At 36.6% G+C, this 20,988-nt stretch overlaps 2 protein-coding genes across 6 annotated transcripts; one reads left to right on the top strand and one right to left on the bottom strand.

The window, feature by feature from the left end:
• Positions 1–2,101: 2,101 nt before the first annotated feature.
• Positions 2,102–14,334, top strand: LOC127452831 (tumor necrosis factor receptor superfamily member 14-like). Of its 5 annotated transcripts, none has more exons than XM_051718611.1 (9): positions 2,102–2,598; positions 3,702–3,827; positions 3,910–4,065; positions 4,323–4,416; positions 7,150–7,226; positions 7,464–7,580; positions 10,761–10,817; positions 12,626–12,736; positions 14,045–14,334. In XM_051718611.1, exons 1-9 carry the CDS (start codon positions 2,505–2,507, stop codon positions 14,215–14,217), a joined length of 1,005 nt encoding a protein of 334 aa, XP_051574571.1. In that variant the 5' UTR covers positions 2,102–2,504; the 3' UTR covers positions 14,218–14,334. The 5 variants fall into 5 exon arrangements, with proteins under 5 accessions (XP_051574571.1, XP_051574569.1, XP_051574568.1 ...); XM_051718609.1 differs by having other exon boundaries at positions 2,103–2,598; positions 3,702–3,824; positions 7,150–7,232; XM_051718608.1 differs by having other exon boundaries at positions 2,103–2,598; positions 7,150–7,232.
• Positions 14,219–19,752, bottom strand: LOC127452843 (retinol-binding protein 1-like). The gene is made up of 4 exons (XM_051718632.1): positions 19,351–19,752; positions 17,030–17,214; positions 16,749–16,850; positions 14,219–15,509 (listed from the first exon to the last, which is right to left on the bottom strand). Exons 1-4 carry the CDS (start codon positions 19,424–19,426, stop codon positions 15,456–15,458), a joined length of 417 nt encoding a protein of 138 aa, XP_051574592.1. The 5' UTR covers positions 19,427–19,752; the 3' UTR covers positions 14,219–15,455.
• Between the last annotated feature and the right edge of the window lie 1,236 nt (positions 19,753–20,988).

Raw genomic sequence — 20,988 nt, 5'->3', positions numbered from 1 at the left:
GTCGTGGAACTCTGGCTCGGCGGCGGCCATGTCGTGGAACTCTGGCTCGGCGGCGGCCATGTCGTGGAACTCTGGCTCGGCGGCGGCCATGTCGTGGAACACTGGCTCGGCGGCGGCCATGTCGTGGAACTCTGGCTCGGCGGCGGCCATGTCATGGAACTCTGGCTCGGCGGCGGCCATGTCGTGGAACTCTGGCTCGGCGGCGGCCATGTCGTGGAACACTGGCTCGGCGGCGGCCATGTTGTGGAACTCTGGCTCGGCATCCGCCTCCCCCACAGTGAACGTGGAACCAATGATCTGTAGGGTGAGGTCAATATATTGAGCCAGGCTGAGGGAACTGCGACCGCCAGACATCAAAAAAGAAATGGACTCATTCAGTCCAAATCTAAAACAGTCTTTGAGGGCAACCTCATTAAAGTCCACCTGGCTGGCCAGAGCGCAAAAATTCCTCTACGTAATCCTCCAGGGGACGATTCCCCTGACGTAGGGGGTATGAGCCGAACTGCTGGGTTCATAGTTGTTCAAGTATTCTACTTGACCTATGTCATGTGTATTTTGTTGATTTCATGTCTTTTATTTTGAAATGTTTAGTTCCTGTTCCCTTGTCATGTGATTTCATGTTTTCCTCCATGTTCATGTGTCATGTTTTCATTGGTTTATGTTCTTCCATGTCTTGTATTTAAGCCCTCATGTTTGCATTGTCTAATTGTCAATAATCTCCCATGTCTTGTATTTAAGCCCTCATGTTTGCATTGTCTAATTGTCAATTATTGAATGTATGTGGATGTGTTTTGTGCTAGCCAAGTCAAGCCAGGTTATGTTTATGTCAAGTCAAGTTTTAAGTCATAGTCAAGTTCATGTTTATGTTTTATGTTTCACGTTTGTAGTTAGGGTTATAGGTTATCACGTTTGTAAATAAACTGCACTTGGCTTCTCTACACTTCGTCATTGTCATCATTGCCATTGCCAGCAGCCTGCACATCGTTACAATAATAATACTAGTACTACTAGTAATACTGATTACTATTGACCCATGTCTGCCAACCATGTTGAGTGGTCCGAACATCATCTGCAGCCTGTAACTGAACTTTTGGTAGGATGTTAGGAGTGAATGCACTTGTCTGCATAGGAAAGCTATAGTATGCTCCCTTGCTCCCTATTCAGTAAATTACTTAACCTCCAGTATGTTGTCTGTACTGGTCTCAGAACAGTTCGAAATGCACCTTATTTTCATCCTAACTCCATATAAAGCTTCTGAAAGCAACATTTTTCAGCTTTTGGATGAACCCATTGATTCTCAATGAGATAATGCACAGTAAATATAGGATTTCTTAGGAAAAAATAGCACTACTTGTTTATGTGTTTAAAAGCGTGCCGTTTTGCGATACATCGCTCAAATTTTCAAACTGGCATATTGGAGGAGACTAGAGACTCTAATCGGTTGATTCAAACAGGTTTCAGTGTAAAAATGTAATTAGGTTTCTTACCAGCTGTAGTTACAGTATGTTGGTGTTTCTCCCAAAGACAAACTCCACTGAGATCGGCGCCATATTGTTTTGTTACATGACTCAGTGTGTCAAAAGTTGAACCCTTTACTGACAGCCCAGAGAACTGAGATCAGTCAGTTTTAATGAAATTAAATTATGCATAGCGTATAGTGAAGACAAAACACAATGTCCACGCATAAGGATGCGGGGTCGCACAAGGTTAAATTGCAAATACGAGATCTGAGAGCTACTGTGGAGCGGAAGATTTTCAGTGAAAAACAATGTGAATTTCGGTCTGTTCTTTACACAAAGCTCGTATGACTTAAGAAGACCTGGAATATAGCACACAAGTCATGTACAGTAGACCTTGTTATGGTGCTTTTTGTTACGTTTAAAACTTGACAGCCCCGGTCACCATTCACATTCATAGCATACATATCTTCAATGTAACATCTTTTGCAGTGTACGAAGAAAGAAAATCATACAGGTTTAGAACAACATGACGGTGAGTAAATTAATTTTCATTTATTGGGTGAATTATACCTTTAAAACAAAACAAAGGCTTTGACTTTCTCTTTCTCTCTTGGGGGTTAAGAGCTGAGAGAACAGGAAGGAAGGCGAGCAAAGCTCAGAGGGCAGAGTAAAGTTAGTGGGTGTTTCCAGTGCGGTAGAAGTGGGTAACAAAATGGATGATATATAAAAGAGAGTCAGAAGAATCTGAAAAGGAAAGAGAATATATATATATATACATATATATTCCTCTGCCTTCGGAACTGTGGTAGATGAACTCAAATGTTGAGACACCAATAAGAAGAGAGAACAAGAGAGAGTGACAGACTGAGAGACAGAAAGCAAAGAATAAAAAGAAAAGATCACTGACACAATACAAGGAGTTGGCATGTCTTAATAATCATAAAATTCTGAGGTAACGTAAATATACAGAAGGATCAATAGATTATTATTTTCAGTGTCTGTGAGTAGTGTCTAGGGATGTACGTTCTCACAGACTTCATGTGAATGTACACAACAACTATTTCCAACAAGACAGTACCAAAACAGACTATAGCCAGGACGAAGATGGAAAAAAGAAAATGCAAGAAATGCCCAAAAGGTGAGAGTTACGTTTTATAACTTGCTTTGTTTTGTTAGCATAAATATGTAATTTCATATGTGATTAAACTAGGAGCTTGATACAGTTGTACTCTACACTTGGGTTTGTTAGCCATATTTAATAATCAGTCTCCATTACAGAGTGTTTTAAGTGTTATCACTTGGATTATCATTCTATTTGGCACTACTGCTTTAAAAACACTTGTTAAAGTGGTTATAGTCTGTGTAAATCTAAAAGAACATTGTGAAACTAGGGGCAGTTGTTCTCCCTAAACTAATGTGTAAAAATGACTGTTCAAGGCTGATCTTTTGCTTTACTGTGACGTTTTTACAATGGTTTGTTGTTTTGCTGTGCTGTGTTAAGTTACATTTACTGTGTTGTGTGTCTGGGGTAATGTAGTGACAGAAAACGCCATACAATTGAGTGAAAGGCACTAAATTGGATGCAGGGTATTATTTTTTACTTTTCATATTGTGTTCATCGAGGTCAAAGCAGCCCACTCGAGTTTCTGCTAAGCACAGGAAATCCTGTACAGTGTACTGTGCCCATTCTGTCTGTGAACAAGGGAGAGATTTCAACAGTTCCTGGCATTTATGCCCACTAACCTAACACAGGTTATTGTATATTTGCAACAGTACTAGGTAGACTATTACAGAGTGGCCCCAAAAAGTATTGGAAACTTAAGACAAACTTAATCACTTTTTTTTTGCTTTAGATAACAAAATTTGTGGCATTTATATAAAACAAGATAGCACAATCTTTTTTTTTTTTTTTTAAAGCAAAACATTTCACAAAAGACACTTTAAATTGTAAAACAATAGATATTACTGTTCAAAATAAAGACAAAAAAGAACCTGTGGTTATGGTGCTAGGGCATTTCATACATCCACTTGAGACCAGTTGGTTAAAAGTAATAACAAAATGAAAATGAAATTCATTACATTTAATTTAGGCTTTAATGTCCAAATACCTTTTTAGGACCACTGTAAATTGGTGATGGGGAAAAAATTAATTTAGTGTCATAATGCAAATGACTTACAAATGATTTCCTCTGAATGACTGAGTCCTGTGAAAAATTTGAGCTTTCTTTCTTTCTCTCTCAGGGAAATACGTTTATACAATATGTAATGCTACATCGGACACAGTGTGTGAAACCTGCCAACATCACAGCTATATTGAGCAGGAAAACCTCATGATCAAGTGTCTGCCCTGCAGGGAGTGCTCCAGTAGTAATTTCACATTCAGTTACTCTTAGTACAGATATGCCACATATAATTTACAGGGAATAACATTTGTGTTTGTGTGTGTTAGACCATAATCTGATGACAGACAAAGAATGTGATGCCGACAGAAACAGGCAGTGCAAGTGTAAGCCGGGATTCTACTGCAAACACCCCACTGACCTATCCTGTGATTTCTGTGAACCAGTCTCCTGGTGCCCTCCAGGGAAAGGAGTCACCAGGCAACGTAAGTAATCTACCTCAGCTCTTTCTTTGTACCAGGGTACTCGTACCTCTTGTATTTTTAAACGTTTACAGATTTCACATTCATTATTCATTAAATGATAGGGAGAGAGAGAGGAGAAACATTAGGAAATGTTGTGAGCAAGATTCAAACTCGTGTCGAAACGTGTGGTAACCACTACACCGCAGTTCCAATATACAATGTATTTTCCTTTCCTACGGGTGGCGGGTGGTCTGGTATTAACTGAAGATATATTACAGACACAGACAGGAGAGACACAGAGTGCAGTGGCTGCCCAAAGGGAACCTACAGTGATGTGGACGACTACTTTTCCAGCTGCAAAAATCATACTAGGTGAGATTCAGTGAAGTTGATTGCAATAAACATTCAAAATATATAAGAAGATTGACAGAGACATACAGTATAAAACTTCACACAGCAGATGGGTATCACAACTGCACAAAATTCCTACTTACACTCTGTACAGACAGGAACAATTGACATAGAATCAGATGTGATTTGTAAAATTACCTCTTGTGAAACTGTCACCAGAACCACAAGTTTTTGACACACATTAGTGAGTACTTCCATGTCACACACAAGCATAAAAACAACACTTCTTGTCTTACTTTATCTTGGTTAAATTTCCACATTTATTACATGCAGTAAGGGAGACTGGGGCCAGTTGTGTAGTAGTGACTGAAGAGGTGGGCATACTGTGATTTTATTCCCTAGACTACACTACTGACTGGGGCTAATTGTCACACTACTCCAGTGAATATTTCATTTTAAAAGTACATTTCAATATACATAGCCACACACATAAAAGTAAATAATACACCATTATTCCCCAAGAAAACATTTAAAGTTCATTGAACACACTTTGACCCAATAGTGGGGCACGTTGTCACAGTGTAACCTGCAATTAAACAGCTTGTTGTAGACCTTCAGCAAAATTTAAATGGTAAAACAGTTATGAAACAGAACAATTAAAGAAACACAAGGTAATGTACATGAACATGTACAAAAATATCAAGCCACTGTTTTGGGCAACAAACATTGTAATTGTTAATTTGTATTCATTTGAAATATTGAAAATGCATACCAACTTTCCCAGACCTGACATTTCAACACAATTCAACTTTTTGGTTAAAATCTGTATACCTTAATTTTCGCCTTAAAGGAATGTTCCGGGTTCAATACAAGTGAAGCTCAATCATCAGCATTTGTGGCATAATGTTGATTAGCACGATAATTAATTTAGACTTGTCCCTCCTTTTCTTTAAAAAGAGCAAAAATCGAGGTTACAGTGTGGCACTTACAATGGAAGTAAATGGGGACGATGAAAGTGAATGGGGCCAATTTTGGGAGGGTTTAAAACCAGAAATGTGAAGCTTATAATTTTATAAAAGCACTTACATTAATTCTTCTATTTAAAGTTGTGTATTATTTGAGCCGTAAAGTTGTTTAAATCTTCATTTTTACAGTCATTTTAGGATTTTAGGTTTTGTTGACAGTACATTGTCATGGCAACGAAGTTGTAAAATTGGATATAACTTTACACAGAAAAGGTTAGCAAGTGATTTTATCACACTAAAATCATGTTAACACACATTGTTTACATCTTGTGGCTAAACATTTAAAACAGTGGGTATTTAAAAAAAAAATTGGCCCCCATTCACTTCTATTGTAAGTGCATGACTGTAACCCAGATTATTTATTTTTTTCTCCCTAATTTGGAATGCCCAATTCCCAATGTGCTCTAGGTCCTCGTGGTGGCGTAGTGACTCGCCTCAATCCGGGTGGCAGAGGAAGAATCTCAGTTTCCTCTGTGTCTGAGACCGTCAATCTGCACATTTTATCACGTGGTTTGTTGAGCGCATTACCGCGGAGACCTAGCACATGTGGAGGCTCATGCTATTCTCGTGACATCCACGCACAACTCATCATGTGCCCCACCGAGAGCGAGAACCACATTATAGCGACCACGAGGAGGTTACCCCAATGTGAGTCTACCCAGGTTGCTTAGGAAGCCTGACTGGAGTCACTCAGCACACCCTGGATTCGAACTTGCGACTCCATGTGTAGTTGTCAGCATTTTTACGCAGATTTTTGGGTTTTAAACTATGTGTTTGAAACAACATGCAAAACCTCTGCAAAAGGAAACACATATGTGTGATTGGACTTTGGACTCAAAACCTTATAGTTCCTAAGATATAGCCCTTGTGACAACTAACCCCTGTCTCCCCTATATCTAATCTCATTGTTTATTCCTGTTTATACCTTATTTGTTTAAAAGAACAGATAGAGAAGGAATTAATAACTTTTATATAATTAACCTATACTGGATTCACAAGAGTATGTCTGATGTCATTCTCCTACACAAAATAAGACCACAATTCTTTGATTCCATTTAAAAAAAAAGTTTAGAGGTACATAAAGGAGTATGGGTGTGGGAGGTTATAGCTTTCTTTCTCAACCTCTCTCTGACACACACGCATACACATTCACTTACAAAAGTTTCTCTCCCTTTTGCTCAACACACACATATGCACAAAGGGTTAAACCAAAAGTAAACAAACACAAATTACATTTGTTAGTTGACATTAAATACTTTTGGGAAGTTGACATGTGTGACATGCTATACTGCATCTAAACCTATTCTATTATAATTATAATGCATTTTTATGGCATCATATTAATTGAGAGACTGCATGGAATAGCTATACAGTACTTAAAAAAATTATTTCAGACTACACGACCATTTAAAATGAACTAAAAGGGGGTTAAAAAGGTGGAAAAACTTAAGAGAAATAGTGAACAGTCACAGCACATATAAAATACACTTTTCCAGAAACATTCATATTCATTTGAATGTAAAATCGTGATGTTGATTAAAAAAAAGTTCATTGATATGAATACATGAAATACCCATATATATATATATATATATATATATATATATATATATGCTAAATGTAATTATAGCACATCATGTTCCCCAGTTGAACTTTGATGTAATCTTGACGCAGTTTCCCCTTTCTTAAGAAACTCTGAGCTCATCTGTCTGTCTCTGTCATTTTACAGTTGTGAAGCTCTGGGTCGAGATCTGAATGCTCCTGGGACTGACACAACAGATGCTATGTGTGGAGATTTTAAAGCATGTAAATGTGAGCCTCCAAATCTCTTCTGGAAGAATTAAGATTTTCCAGAAAACCACACAAAGTTCACAGTATTTCTACAATCAAGCAAATAAATTGATTTATAGATTTAAAATAAAGTATGAGTAGAAAAGGAGTAGAAAAAAAGCAGAAAAAATCCACACACCCTTCTAACTGGACCAGGCCTTTCTGGAATAATTTCCATATGTCCTTAGTTCACTATTTCTCCTCTATTTTCAGCTTGTCCTTGGATGTTACCTGCTAGTCTATGGGCAGGGCTAGTCGTTACTTCCCTGATTATATTTTTGGCCCTGTTTATCATTTACTGGAGAACCAAACGTCAGTCACATACATCAGGTAAGTGGTAGTTTTTGTCTGTCTTTGCATGTGCATGAAGATTCTCATCTAGACCAGTGTTGTCCAGAATTGTATTCCATTTAACTGATATCATAATGGGTATAATTTAGCATAATTAATTTGATTAAAGGCCATTGATGGCCATTATTACAATGATTCACTTAAAAAAAGAAAATCAATACTGCATTTGGAAAACAGACTGACTTAATAGCTTCTCCCTTTAATGAGACACAAAGCTTGTTGGTCTTTCACAATTTTTTTATAGTTTTGGGGGCAATCACAGGAGAAACTTTCTTGAGAAAGACCTAACAGATAATTTATTTAATCTATATACTATTAAAGGAATAGTTCACCCAAAAATGAAAATTCTCTTATTATTCACTTACCCTGATGCCATCCCAAATGTGTATGACTGTCTTTCTTCAGCAGAACACAAATTAAGATTTTTAGAAAAATGTTGAAGCTCTGTGGGTCCTTTTAATGTAAGTAAATGGGTGCCATCAGGCTGCTGGCTATTCGATGGTCCAAAAGGCATATTTAGGCAGCATAAAAGTAATCCACTTGACTCCAGTCGATGAGTTAATCTCTTCTGAAGTAAATCGGTAGGTTGGTGTAAGAAACAAATCGATTATTAAAATATTTTTAACTATTAATCGTTGCTTCCGCCCAGTGCTGTATTTCTGTTTGAAATTAACTAAAGCCGCCTTTTAGCTGTCTCCAACATTCGCATACGACTGTCGTATTTCTCTCCCTAGTGGTAGTCGTGATGAATTGTCATTTTGCTTGCAATGGATTTTGTTAACTGAAGAAGCTCCCAACGGTTTACCTCAGAATGACATTACTCTGTGTGATTTTGTTGAGCAGATGAATGAATTCAATAAAATTCAGGATTAATATTCACTCAGTATTTATCATTATTACTGTTTTTATAGTTAATATTATGATAAATAACAGCAGCAACAACTCTAATTCAGCAAATATGAATCAGAAATTCATAGATGGGATAAATGACACATGTACACATTTAATCACACGTTTACTGTAATTCCAAAAGCTTTTTGTGATATTTGCAATGTAAACAATCATTTCTGACTTCTACTTTATTAATTGTCCAAAATACAGAAGTAGCAGGCATTTAGAAAAATGTTTAGGACAAAATCTGTTGATATTTCTCACTTTGCGCTGATAGTTTTGCATGAATACATCACTTCCAGTCGGGCGGGCGCATACGTCTAGTCACACGAGTTGAAATATTTTAACGCAGCCGAGGCACAAATCGGATCCGAAAATGTTGCATCAGGAGACAGTCAGAACCTCACGCAGCCCTGTGCGACACTCCGTTTGAAATGAATGGCTTCCAGTCTTCTGTTATTTGTGGGATGCAGTGAAAAGGCGGCTTAACTTTAGTGTGATATTCGTTCCTCTGTTGTATAAAAAGCGCATGCTTCCGACTTCTCGCGTAAACACGCCATTTCGCTTACGTCACTGATGCCTCGACTGCTGGCAGGAAGCGTTTTTTTTTTTTTAAAGTTAATAAAGTTTTAATAATCGATTTGTTTCTTACACCAACCTATCAGTTTGATACAGAAGACATTAATTGATCGACTGGAGTCGTGTGGATTACTTTTATGCTGCCTAAATATGCCTTTTGGACCATCAATTAGCCAGCAGCCTGATGGCACCCGTTTACTTGCATTAAAAGGATCTATAGAGCTTCAACATTTTTCTAAAAATCTTAATTTGTGTTTTGCTGAAGAAAGACAGGCATACACATCTGGGATGGCATAAGGGGAAGTGAATAATGAGAGAATTTTCACTTTTGGGTGAACTAATCCTGTAAGTCGTAATTTTTTGTTTTCCAGGTAAAAAAAGCAAAATCTTTCCAAGCAGCCTACTCCTTGAAACCTGACTAAGTACCCCCTTGGGTACACGTTGGGAATCACTGATGTAGATCATTGAAGAATGTTTTCTCAAACTTATTCAGGTGTTCAGCCTTTTAGATAAAGGATGAAAAACTTAAATAATTGGAAAAACTTGATACTTCTGAAAAAAAGTATTTAAGTCTTAATCCACTCACTAAACTTCAAGTTTAATGCGTTTTTAAGAGATATGTTCAAACATTAAAACACTAATGATAAAAGACGTTTGCTTGATCTCAGCCGAGTCTCGTACATTCTGCACAGATGGACAGTTAAACCAAGCTGACATCAGATCAAGTCTGTGGGTTGCAGAGCTGCGATAGGCGAACAACATTTCGCATTACCATAAATAAAAGGGTCATTTTGCGTAACGGCAGGTCTGAATGATGGGAAACCCCAAACTCTGTCTCACACACACACAGACATACACACACATTAACATACAAACATAGATGTGTACTTACACACACACACACACAATTCCCAGAGTTGCTCTGCTGGTCACTGAGTGATAGACTGCCCTGCAATAATTTGATATTTGTAATAATACCTCTGCTGGTGTCACTGATTAACATCAACAGCGAGGATGTTGGGAACATAACGAAACACACAAACCGTCACACGTTTCTATGCTGTATGCTTTGTCAATAGCTTTCTGCTCAGTGCACAAGATGCTCAAGATTAAAATGCTGCTGGTAGACCACATCCTTTCAGTTGAGCATACACATGCACAGGCTTATATTATTGAGGTGTAGATTGCACAAACATGCTTTCTTAAAAAGTATCAGACACATATGTTGCAGAAAGTAAAACACTGAGTACTGTAAATGACATCCAACTCTTGCATTATCTCCAACTCTCTAACGTGTGTGCTTGTGTGTGTATATATATATATATATATACACACACACACACACACACACACACACACACACACACACACCAATCAGCCACAACATTAAAACCACCTACCTAATATCGTGTTCAAACCCTCGTGCCGCCAAAACAGCACCAACCCGCATCTCAGAATAGCATTGTGAGATGCTATTTCTCTCACCACAATTGTACAGAGCGCTTGGTTCGAACTGACTTTGTCAGTTTGAACCAGTATGACCATTCTCTGTTGACCTCTCTCATCAACAAGGCCTTAGTTAGAAGGTTGAAGCAACAAGTTACTGATTAAAGCTCACCCAAAAAGGAAAATTTGTAATTTATTCACCCTCATTTTGTTCCTAACCTGTATGGTTTTCTTTCTTTGTAGACCATTGTAACAGGGTTCAATGGAAAGGAGGAGGTGGGAACCTGACAAAGCATAAAAGTAATATTTTAATAAACTCAAACACAAAAACACACAAACATAAACACATACAGGGCAGCTGCCTGTAGCTCTCTCTCTCCCGAACTGCCGCATCTCGTTGCACTTATCCCTCTACTCAGCTGATTAGCCCGATTGGGGGCCGGGCGTGCGTAGTCACGGCCCAGCCCCTCCCTCCTCCTTGTCACAACCATAAAAAAAGATGTTATGTGGATGTTTATGCTGCTCTTTTCCATATAATGAAAGTGAATGGTGACCAGGTGCTGTCAAACTCCAAAAAATTCCAAAAAAGTACCATAACCAGTAGTTCATACAACTTCTGCTCTATATTCTAAGGGCCTCATGTTAAAAGTGCTATATCTTAAGCGCAGCACTATGCAATACCTCATACACGCAAAGTCAGTGGGCATGGCCATAAAATTTTGGAATTTTTTTTTGTGCAAGCATGTGCTAAGTCTAGGCACAAGTGGGTCGAAAAACTGCATGAGCAAAGCGCTAATGGGCTGGGTAAAGTGCAATTTAATTCTGAGATTCTCCAGTTATTGCACCGTCGGCGTCCTATTACATATTTAATTCCTGGTCAATCACCAACAATATAGACAAAGACAGCAAATTCATAAGAAGCTGGTAGTTTAAATAGGGTGTATGCAATCCATTAGAAGAGTTGTTGTTTAATGTCAGGCATAGCTCTATGACAGTGACATGCTCCTAATATAAGCTTGGAAAATGTGGTGTTTGTCAGAACTAAATGGACGTAAGCTTCATTACATTATAGAGAATGTAAGTATAATTAATCACATTGATCTACTGATCCACAAATCATGGCTAGTGATAATAGTGATTGTCAGGGACGTAATTTGATGTTCCACTGCATTTTCAGAGTTTGGACATAAACTTTATAACCACCTGATCTCCAAACTGTAATCTGCTAATGCATTAACTGAGTTTGCGCTAAGAATAGAAGTGGTTCTTAGACATCTTAGCGCAATTACCTATTTCTCAGGAAAATAGCATATTGCACTTTGCGTCACTTCATTTACGTACAATACACCTACACCCACTTGTGCTGGCATGAAAATTATGCTTAGAATTAGTGCTTTAACAAAACTGGGATAACAGCGGTATGGTCATTGATCGTTGCACTGCACCAAGCACAGTCATTAAAATAGAGCCCTAAGTTTTCTGAAGTCATATGCGGAACAGACAAAAATGTATGTTGTTAATCACTGAAAATCTTCCCCTCTACCGTAGCTCTCAAATGTTGTTTGTGCAACTTGAATATGCACATTTAAATTTGGCATATCACATGATTTCAAACCTGCTTGACCTGTCATATCTGAATATAAACAAACGTGAATGAGATTTGAGAGCTGTGGCAGAAGGGAAGATTGTCATTAAATAATGACTTTTGGGAATTTTGTCCTTTTCCTTAAAGCGTATTGCTTCAGACGACTATATATAGGGCACTAGTCATATGAACTACTTGAATTGTGCTTATTGCCCTTTTTGGTGCTTGACAGTCCCTGGTCACCATTCACTTTCTTTGTATGGAAAAGAGCAGCATCAACATTCTGCCAAACTTCTCCATTTGTGTTTCACAGAAGAAATAAAATCATACAGGTTTGGAACGACATGTAACTGTAAGTCACATGTCATTGTAAATTATGAAAATGTTCATTTTTATCATCACAATAAAAGGGAAATGTCACATAAATCAAGCACTGCAGAAAGAGTCCAACTTGTGTGTGTTTTTGTTGTTTTTTAACGGCTTGTAAAGTCATCTAATAATGTGTGTATATGTTTGTTCTTAGTGATTATTTCAAAGTATTCAAGATCACCCGTACTTACTCCAGACATCCTGAAATACCCTGTAGACTGTAGCATGGAGAAAAGTGCAGAATGTCAGCAACACACACATACAGGTAAAACGCCCACTTTCTGTTAAAAGCATGTGCAAAATGCATTGTCGTTCTGCTTTTCTCCCACATACATACATGTGTTCTTGTATTTGCTTATTCTATATGCACGCCTCTCATTTTTGTGGGAGGTATTTTTGCCTCTCATTTATGTAGATATTCAGTTCACAGGAAGTTCCTCTGGCTAACCTTTAATCAGTCACTTTATTTCTAAACTGCAAGGCAGCTCTCACATATTTCGAAAAGCAGAAGTCACATGGTGCACTCTGTATGTGAAAACATTTTATTTAAAACCTTGAACGTGAAATGTATTTGTACAATCTAATATTGATTTAAACCCAAATAAGATTAAGTGCTTCCGACAGCCTCCCGGTATTACATATAGCTACAGTAAAACTGTATCTCTAATAATATTTCTCTGAGGCATGTGACCTGGACAGATAACATTCAATCACACCACTGTAGACTCTTACCAATCATTCCCACAGAACGCATTATACATTCAGGAGAGTTTCGAAATGAACAGCAACCAATTTTTTTGTAATTATTTCAACTATGACTTTGCATCACCGTATAAATGATTACAAAGTTTCCTTTGACCTCTTCTGATCTTATCGGCTCAGAGACGGAAGGGTACAGACCACACAAGTATCGTCTTTCACTGCGTGTCATAGATGCTAATGAGGTTTAGCTGTATTGGCCTCCCACGACACCTACACGTTCCTCCTACACATAATTTAGTGCGGACGATTAAGTCTTTGATGTGTCAACTGAAACACAGGGTCTGATTCACATGCCGTTGTGAAACCAGTCATCATATTGTGACAAAAGGGTTATAGTTTCCGGTTTGTAAAGTAAACCGCTTTTGCTGGTTTCTCAGGATATCGCGAGTACACTCTCATCAGAAACTGATTACACCTGGCGTGGACATTTTTAATCGTGATTCAAAATTGGAAAATCTTTTAGAATGTATTTGATCTCATTGAAACAAACGTGTTAAATTAGCTCTTTTTAATAGCAGCATCTCAAATGAAAAAAAATCTTGAATATTTCAAGTTTCTTTAATAAAATTATGTATTTTAAAATGGCTGTAGCTCTTTGTCATCTATTAAGACAAAGTTAATCATCGTTAGTCATGAAACCACTTCAATAAATGTAGGCTATTACTAGGCCCTATATTAAATGTGTTAATGTCATTACTATAATGTTATTAAAAACCTTAAGCGTGTGGAGTTTAAAAATATATTTTCTAGCTGTATTTTTACAGTTCAGTGAATCATGTTCAATAGTGATTTTATCTGATTTTTTCATCAGTTCACAATTACACAAAGTTGGACTGTAAAACACAATGGGATTGTGAAGCCCTGCTGTTGAGGACAGTGTCAGAGAAAAACAGCCAATCCACTGCTGCAAATGGATGTACAGACAGCATCGTGTGTCCCTCCATATATCAATCAGAGCCACAGGAGAGTGAATGGAATGATTAACTATGAGTATAGAATGATTTATTTTATCAATGTGTATAAGCTTTACACCATATGTCTGGTAAAACATATTTGTAAAGAAACAGACTTTGTTTTTCATTTATTAAAATATGCAACACATTTAACCTGGATAAATGAAAACCTTCACACTGCATTATACAGTATGGACTCTTCTCAGCAAATAATGAATATAGCATCTTTAGTCCTGTACTTAAGATTTTTGCTTAGGATTGTTTTGTTTTTGTGATTGCTACATTTGATTCATAAACACAAAGAGATCAAATTTGGTGATGATGTGTTTGAATAAAACCCCATGATAAACAAGCAAAGGGATGAAGACTGTCATGATGTCATTCCACGGTCTTACCAGAAGATGTCGCAGTGGAGCATATTTGCCATAGCGAATATTCTTATTCCATAAGAAGAAGAAAAGGTCTCTTGTCGCCCCTTAGTGGTCATATAACAGCTTTGCAGAGGGGAAGACATTAAAAAGTGCAACGCTTAAAAAGCATAAACTAAATAAACTTATACAACAGCTATATAAAACTGTTAAGTAGTAGATGACTATTAGCCTACTGTTGCTAAGTCAAGTAATCAGAAACAAAACATTTGCACACCCATCTGATTTTATGGTAATATAAACCATTGTATCTTGTAGTGGACAATGTAATGACATTACGTTTAGACCATACATATATAGGTAATTTTATGCAATGTTGACTAGTGTAGTCCATTAATCATAATCAGTTAAACAGATTTAACAAAGCCATTACAGAATATTTAACATATTCCAGTTTAGTAGCAGGAAACTTGATGTTAAATAGGCCTAGAATTTTGGAATTAAAATTCAAGAGTGCAAACTACCTGACTAGCTAAGTGCAAAAGCACTGGATTTTTTAATCACTACTTTTGCATAATGCAAATATAACGGCATAATATATTTTTAGGATTTTATGAATCCAGCCTGAAACTGGTCCACTGCTTTACAGTACCATTCGCTAATGTTCTCAAGGGTCAACAGTGCTCTACTGTGGCCTCATCTCATTCTAACTTTTGTTTGGATTTCAAATGTGAGGGAGGGAACATTTCACAGAGGTGGTCTCCATTTAAACACTATTTGCTGCTGACTGGGGACAGATCTCTGTGGCGACATGGCCTCTTTCTAAGTCCAGATCTCCAAGAACACTCTGAGCTTAAAACCCCCAGCAAGCGGCCCCTCTCTTTCTCCTTTTCGCTATCCTTCACTCAGACTTCTTAAAGACTTGCTTGGCAGTTACACCCTGCGCCCTCAACTCCTGCAGGGAGAGAGAAAGAGGGATGAGGGAGAGAAAACAATATGGAAAAAGTACATTCTGAGAGATTTAAGGATTGGTAGTAGCCCAGTGGTAAAAGCTGAGGCTCAATCTATGAACTGAAGAGCCCAATCACCACTGTGTTTTTGAACAATTCTTTGAGACCCAGGTAGCTCCATGGAGACTATCCCCGAAATGAATGTACTGTATGCTATTTTGAATTAAAAGAGCTGTTAAATGACAAGCAATCAATGGAAAGGAACATGCCAGAGGGATAGGAAGATTTCCAAAAAAGAATGTGCCTAAACCAGCTCACAGAAGGCCTTCTGTCTCAAAGTTCTTACTTTAATCCACACCTCTCCATCTCCTCTTTCACCAACCCTTTTTCCATTTTGTCATCTTGGATCTTTTCACTTGTGTGGTCTATTTAGAATGGAAGTGAATGGGGCCAGTTTATGAACTTTAAAATACACATTGTTTCAAAAGTATAGTCAGAAGATGTAAACAACATGCATGTTAATATGATTTAAGTGTGATAAAATCGCTTATAAACCTTTTCTGTGTAAATTGCTATCCAGTTTTTCAACTTTGTTGCCATGACAATGTCACACCATAAACCCTGAAATGACCTTAAAAACAACAATTAAAACAACTTCACAGTTCAAATAATACACAAGATTTCACAGAAGAATTAATGTGTGCTTTTATAAAATTATAAGCTTCACATTTCTCTAAACCCTCTAAAAATTGGCGCCATTTCACTTCCATTGTAAGTGCTTCACTGTAACCTTAAAAAAAATAAAATTAAAAAATTAAAAAATTAAAATAAAAAAAATTAAAAATGAGGGATGTTGAAATATTTTTTTGTATTAAACAACATTATGCTGCAAATGCTGTCGATTGAGCTTAACTTGTATTGAACCCGGAATATTCTTTTAAAGAAAAAAAAAAAAACCCTGTACTTTATTCACTATATTTGTAAGCAGGCCTAATTCATAGGTTTCTGCAGCTGTGGTACTAAAAAAATAAACCTCCTCAAAGAATAGCACTCCCATTTTCTTCTGTTTTGTGGAAAATCCCTCAGAAAATTGTTGTAGGATTCTGTTTGAACAATTCAAGTTTTTCCAGTTGAGTTACCTTTCATAAGATTTCTGCAAATACTAGATAAGACATGTTGGATGATGCTACATGAACAAGATGTAATGCTGTTTGCATGGCCCGGGATAAGCCTCAATTTCTTACCAAATGGAGAATGTTTCCCTCCAACCAGTGTGTCCACCCCCTACCCTCTTTCTCTCCTCGCTGCACGCACACCAATTTATCACCGTCCCAGTCCACTGTAGTCTGAAACATGTGGACAATATTACTCATTAGCAGCACACATACGACACTTTCCCACAGTCCTTTTGTCTGGCTTTTATTACTTCAAAAGGAGCACATGTTCTCATAAATACATCACAAATGAAACAAAAAAAATAAAAATAATAATTTAAAAGCAAAAAGCCAGTAAAAATCCCACATACCTGGCACTTTCGCCCATCAACCGGCCCAAGGTCCTCTGTGAATTCCTGTCCCAGAGTGAAATCCATGTCGAAGTTCCTAAAGGTAGTGGCTGTCTTTATTTTCATTTTGCCGGTGTTCACATCATGCTCAATATGTTTACTGGGTTTCAGAATGCAGACGATTTTCCTTAATGCATAATTAACATCTAAATGTGAAACATTACAAAAACAGACATGGTGGAGAGAGAAGGATGATGGAAGAGATTATTACATGATATGATGACAGATGCGTAATGTTAAAGTAATGCACATTGGCAGTGCTCAGACATTCAGATTCAGTTTTCCATTTGTATTCTTTACACATTAAAATGTTACAATCTTGTTTATGCTTTCTTCCCCCATGGCAATTAAAGTAATACTTCACCCAAAAATAAATATTATCTCGTCATTTTCTCACACCCCATGCCATCCAAGATGTGTATGACTTTCTTCTGCTGAACACAAACAAAGATTTTTAGAAGGATATTTCAGCTGTGTAGGTCCTCACAATGCAAGTGAATGAGTACCAACATTTTGAAGCTCTAAAAAGCACATAAAAGTAATCCATACGACTCCAGTGGTTAAATCCATGACTTCAGAAGTGACATGAAAGTTATGGGTAAGAAACAGATCAATATTTAAGTCTTTTTTTTTTTTTTTTTTTTTTACAAAGAATTAGCCTCCCTGCCCTCTAGGTGGAGATATGCACGAAGAATGCGAATCACCAAAAACATATGCAGGGTTGGGAGGGTTACTTTTGAAATGTATTCCACTACAGATTACAGAATACATGCTGTAAAATGTAATTTGTAACGTATTTCGTTAGATTATTCAAGGTCAGTAACGTATTCTAAATACTTTGGATTACTTCTTCAGCACTGGTAGATTTTTTCACTTGTTTTGACTATAAGAACTCTGCCACTACAGTAAGACAAAATACACATGTTAAAAATACATTCTCTGAAAAACCTAAATATCTTATGCAGTGTTGTTTCTAAAACAAGATAAATCTAATTGAAATTAAGGATTTTTGGATGTTTTAACATGAAAACAATAAAAAAAAATTATCATCAAGAATCTGATTTTTGCCCTAATATCAAAGGTCTTACTAGAAAAGAAGAAATTATTATCCAACGTGAATTTTCTTGATAAAAAAATATGAGCGTGCCTGGTAACATGTGCATGTAAAATGGCTAGAAATAGCATTTTAGCTTAGCATAATGCTGACAATTTACACAAGGTTTATTTCTATTTCTTCTGCTCCAAACTTACTTCAAACTTACTTCTCTGTCTGCTCGTATGAATGTAACACATCATAAGAAAGTGTTTCACCGCTGTTCAAATGCACTTTGGATCGCATCATTTATATGTATAAATGTTTTCCATCTGAAAGGACTAAATATTAAATGAAACAAATGACAATAAAATGCAAAGTAATCTCTTCAGTAATCAAAATACTTTTTGAATGTAACTGTATTCTAAATACCAATTATTTAAATTGTAACTGTAGTGGAATACAGTTACTTATATTTTGTATTTTAAACACGTATTCCCATTACTTGTATTTCGTTACTCCCCAACCCTAAACATATGTGTGTATAACTGAAAGTGGAGATTTATTGTGTAAAAAAAAAACAAAAAAAAAAAAAAAAAAACAACTTAAATATTGATCTGTTCAGAACATATGGATTTAAACACTTGAGTCGAAAATGTTGGCACCCATTCACTTGCATTTTGAGGACCAACACGACAGAGCTGAGATTCAATAACTTCATTTGTGTTGAGACGGAAGAAATAAAGTCATACATGTCTGGGATGGCATGAGGGCGAGAAAATGATGAGAGAGTTTTCTTTTTGGGTGAACTATTCCTTTAAGAAGATGATTATATTTCATTGAAGCAACGATTAAAGTAAGGCGTGTGACCGTTTTCATAGAGCTATGAGGACTGGTAGAGAGGGTAACAGTGAACACAATTATTAAGTAACTAAAAAAGTTAAAGGGGCCGTTCACACCGAACTCGTCTAAGTGTTCTCTGTGTAAACATGCGCTAGAGGGATGTCTTTGACTTTTAAACCGCGTCTCGAGATACTTGCGTTCTGATTTATTCGTTGTGATTCGTCTTGCTTTTTAGCGCAAGAACGCATTCGGTCTGAACGCCCCTTAAAATTGTAATTTGAGTGACTATGTTTGGTCGTGAATAGATTTATTATATTCTTGGACAAAATCAGTTGCGTTCACTCATCATTTTAACTTAGTTTTCCAAACTGTCAGAGAAAGAAAAGAAAAAGATATTCTTGCTTACCCAAAGCCGCCAGATATTCATCGAAATTGTCCTGGGAAACCATGTGGTAAACGCCAGTATAATCAGGTTTAGACATTTTCTCCGTTTTAGTTGCAAATTGACACGAATCCGGCTAAACGTTGTCTGATGTGTGGTTCTGTGGACTTTCCCTTTTGTTGTCCGTCCTGATCGCTATCCGTGTCTCCAGGCAGCGCTATCGCATCATTCGCTATTTAATTTGGTTATAAAGAACAGCGCAACTGACAAAACACAAATACTATCAGTGTAGAACAAAATGCAGAGCAGAATCAGAGCCGGAGAAGCTGCTCAGTGTTTCCGGGAATCTATTCCTTGATGTTCTGTTGCACACACAACAATGCTCTAAACCCGATCCACGGTTCGTCCTCACTCTGTAAGTAAACCCAAAAGTAGCCGTGACTCCTCCCAAACCAGCTCAAATCCGAACAAATCCAACCTCCTTACTGAGTTTTGGGCTGCACTGAGGGCATTAAAATATGCAAATGATGCTTAATCTTATTAAATATGCACACTTTTGCATATTAGAACAAAAGTAAGACAGCCTATAGCCCAAAGAAAATGTTGTAGCTGCTTTTTGTTTTAATGTGATCAACAAATAGTTTATATTTAACCAAACTCAAGAGGTTAGAATATAACGGATAGGCTTTTTAAAAAAAAATATAAAATGTCTCATAATTGTTAATAATAATAATAATAATAATAAATAAAAATAAAAAGATTAATTTTTCATCAGATCTTATATCTATTAGTGGTCTCTACTTATTAATATATATATATATATATATATATATATATATATATATATATATATATATATATAGTTTTTTTTATATATATATATATATAGCATTTACTACAGTATATGAGCAAAATACTGAGAAAAATGCCAACTGAAAGGTAAGAAGATAATAGGCTACACAATCCTAAAAAGCCTACCTGTTAATATATTTTGTTAGGTATTATTTTGAATGTTTTCTGACAGATTTGGTATGTTGAAGTTGCAAAATATTGCAAACAAAATACTGTTAAACAAAAACCTATTTGAATCTGTACCTCAAAATTAAACCAAGCTCTCTTTCTCTCTCTCTCTCTCTCTCACCAGGAGCGAATTATGACTAGCAAGTTATTTTTTGTAATGTACAGCAAACATGCAGTTTAGCAATGAATAGAATAATAAACTTTTTTGTTCGACAGCCCTTTTATACAAAGAATAAAATTTAACCATATAAAGCCTAACATATGAAATAATAGTCAGAAAATTATATTTTTAAACCTGTTTAAACCTATTTTTCTATAAAATAATGAAATTTGAAGCACGTGTTGTTTGAAATCAATAAATACAAATTTTGAAATATCAGTAACTAAATAAACGTTGTTAATTTTACTTTATCAAAATCAGCAAAGATTTCACATAAAAAGATGAGTGCATCAAAACATGATGGTAGCTATTTTGGAAAAATATATAACAAGGTCTTCTACTTCCAGTACAGCATGAATACTTTCACCAGGAGACAGCAGATATCTCATACACATCGTGATGATGATGTAGGCTTTAGAAAGTCTTAGGTAAGATTAAAGAGTTGCTCAAAATTTTTTATTAGAAACAAAATGGCAAAAGGG

This window comes from Myxocyprinus asiaticus, chromosome 15, assembly GCF_019703515.2.
Source record: "Myxocyprinus asiaticus isolate MX2 ecotype Aquarium Trade chromosome 15, UBuf_Myxa_2, whole genome shotgun sequence".
Taxonomy (NCBI): Eukaryota; Metazoa; Chordata; class Actinopteri; order Cypriniformes; family Catostomidae; genus Myxocyprinus; species Myxocyprinus asiaticus.
This window is presented reverse-complemented; position numbering and strand designations above follow the sequence as displayed.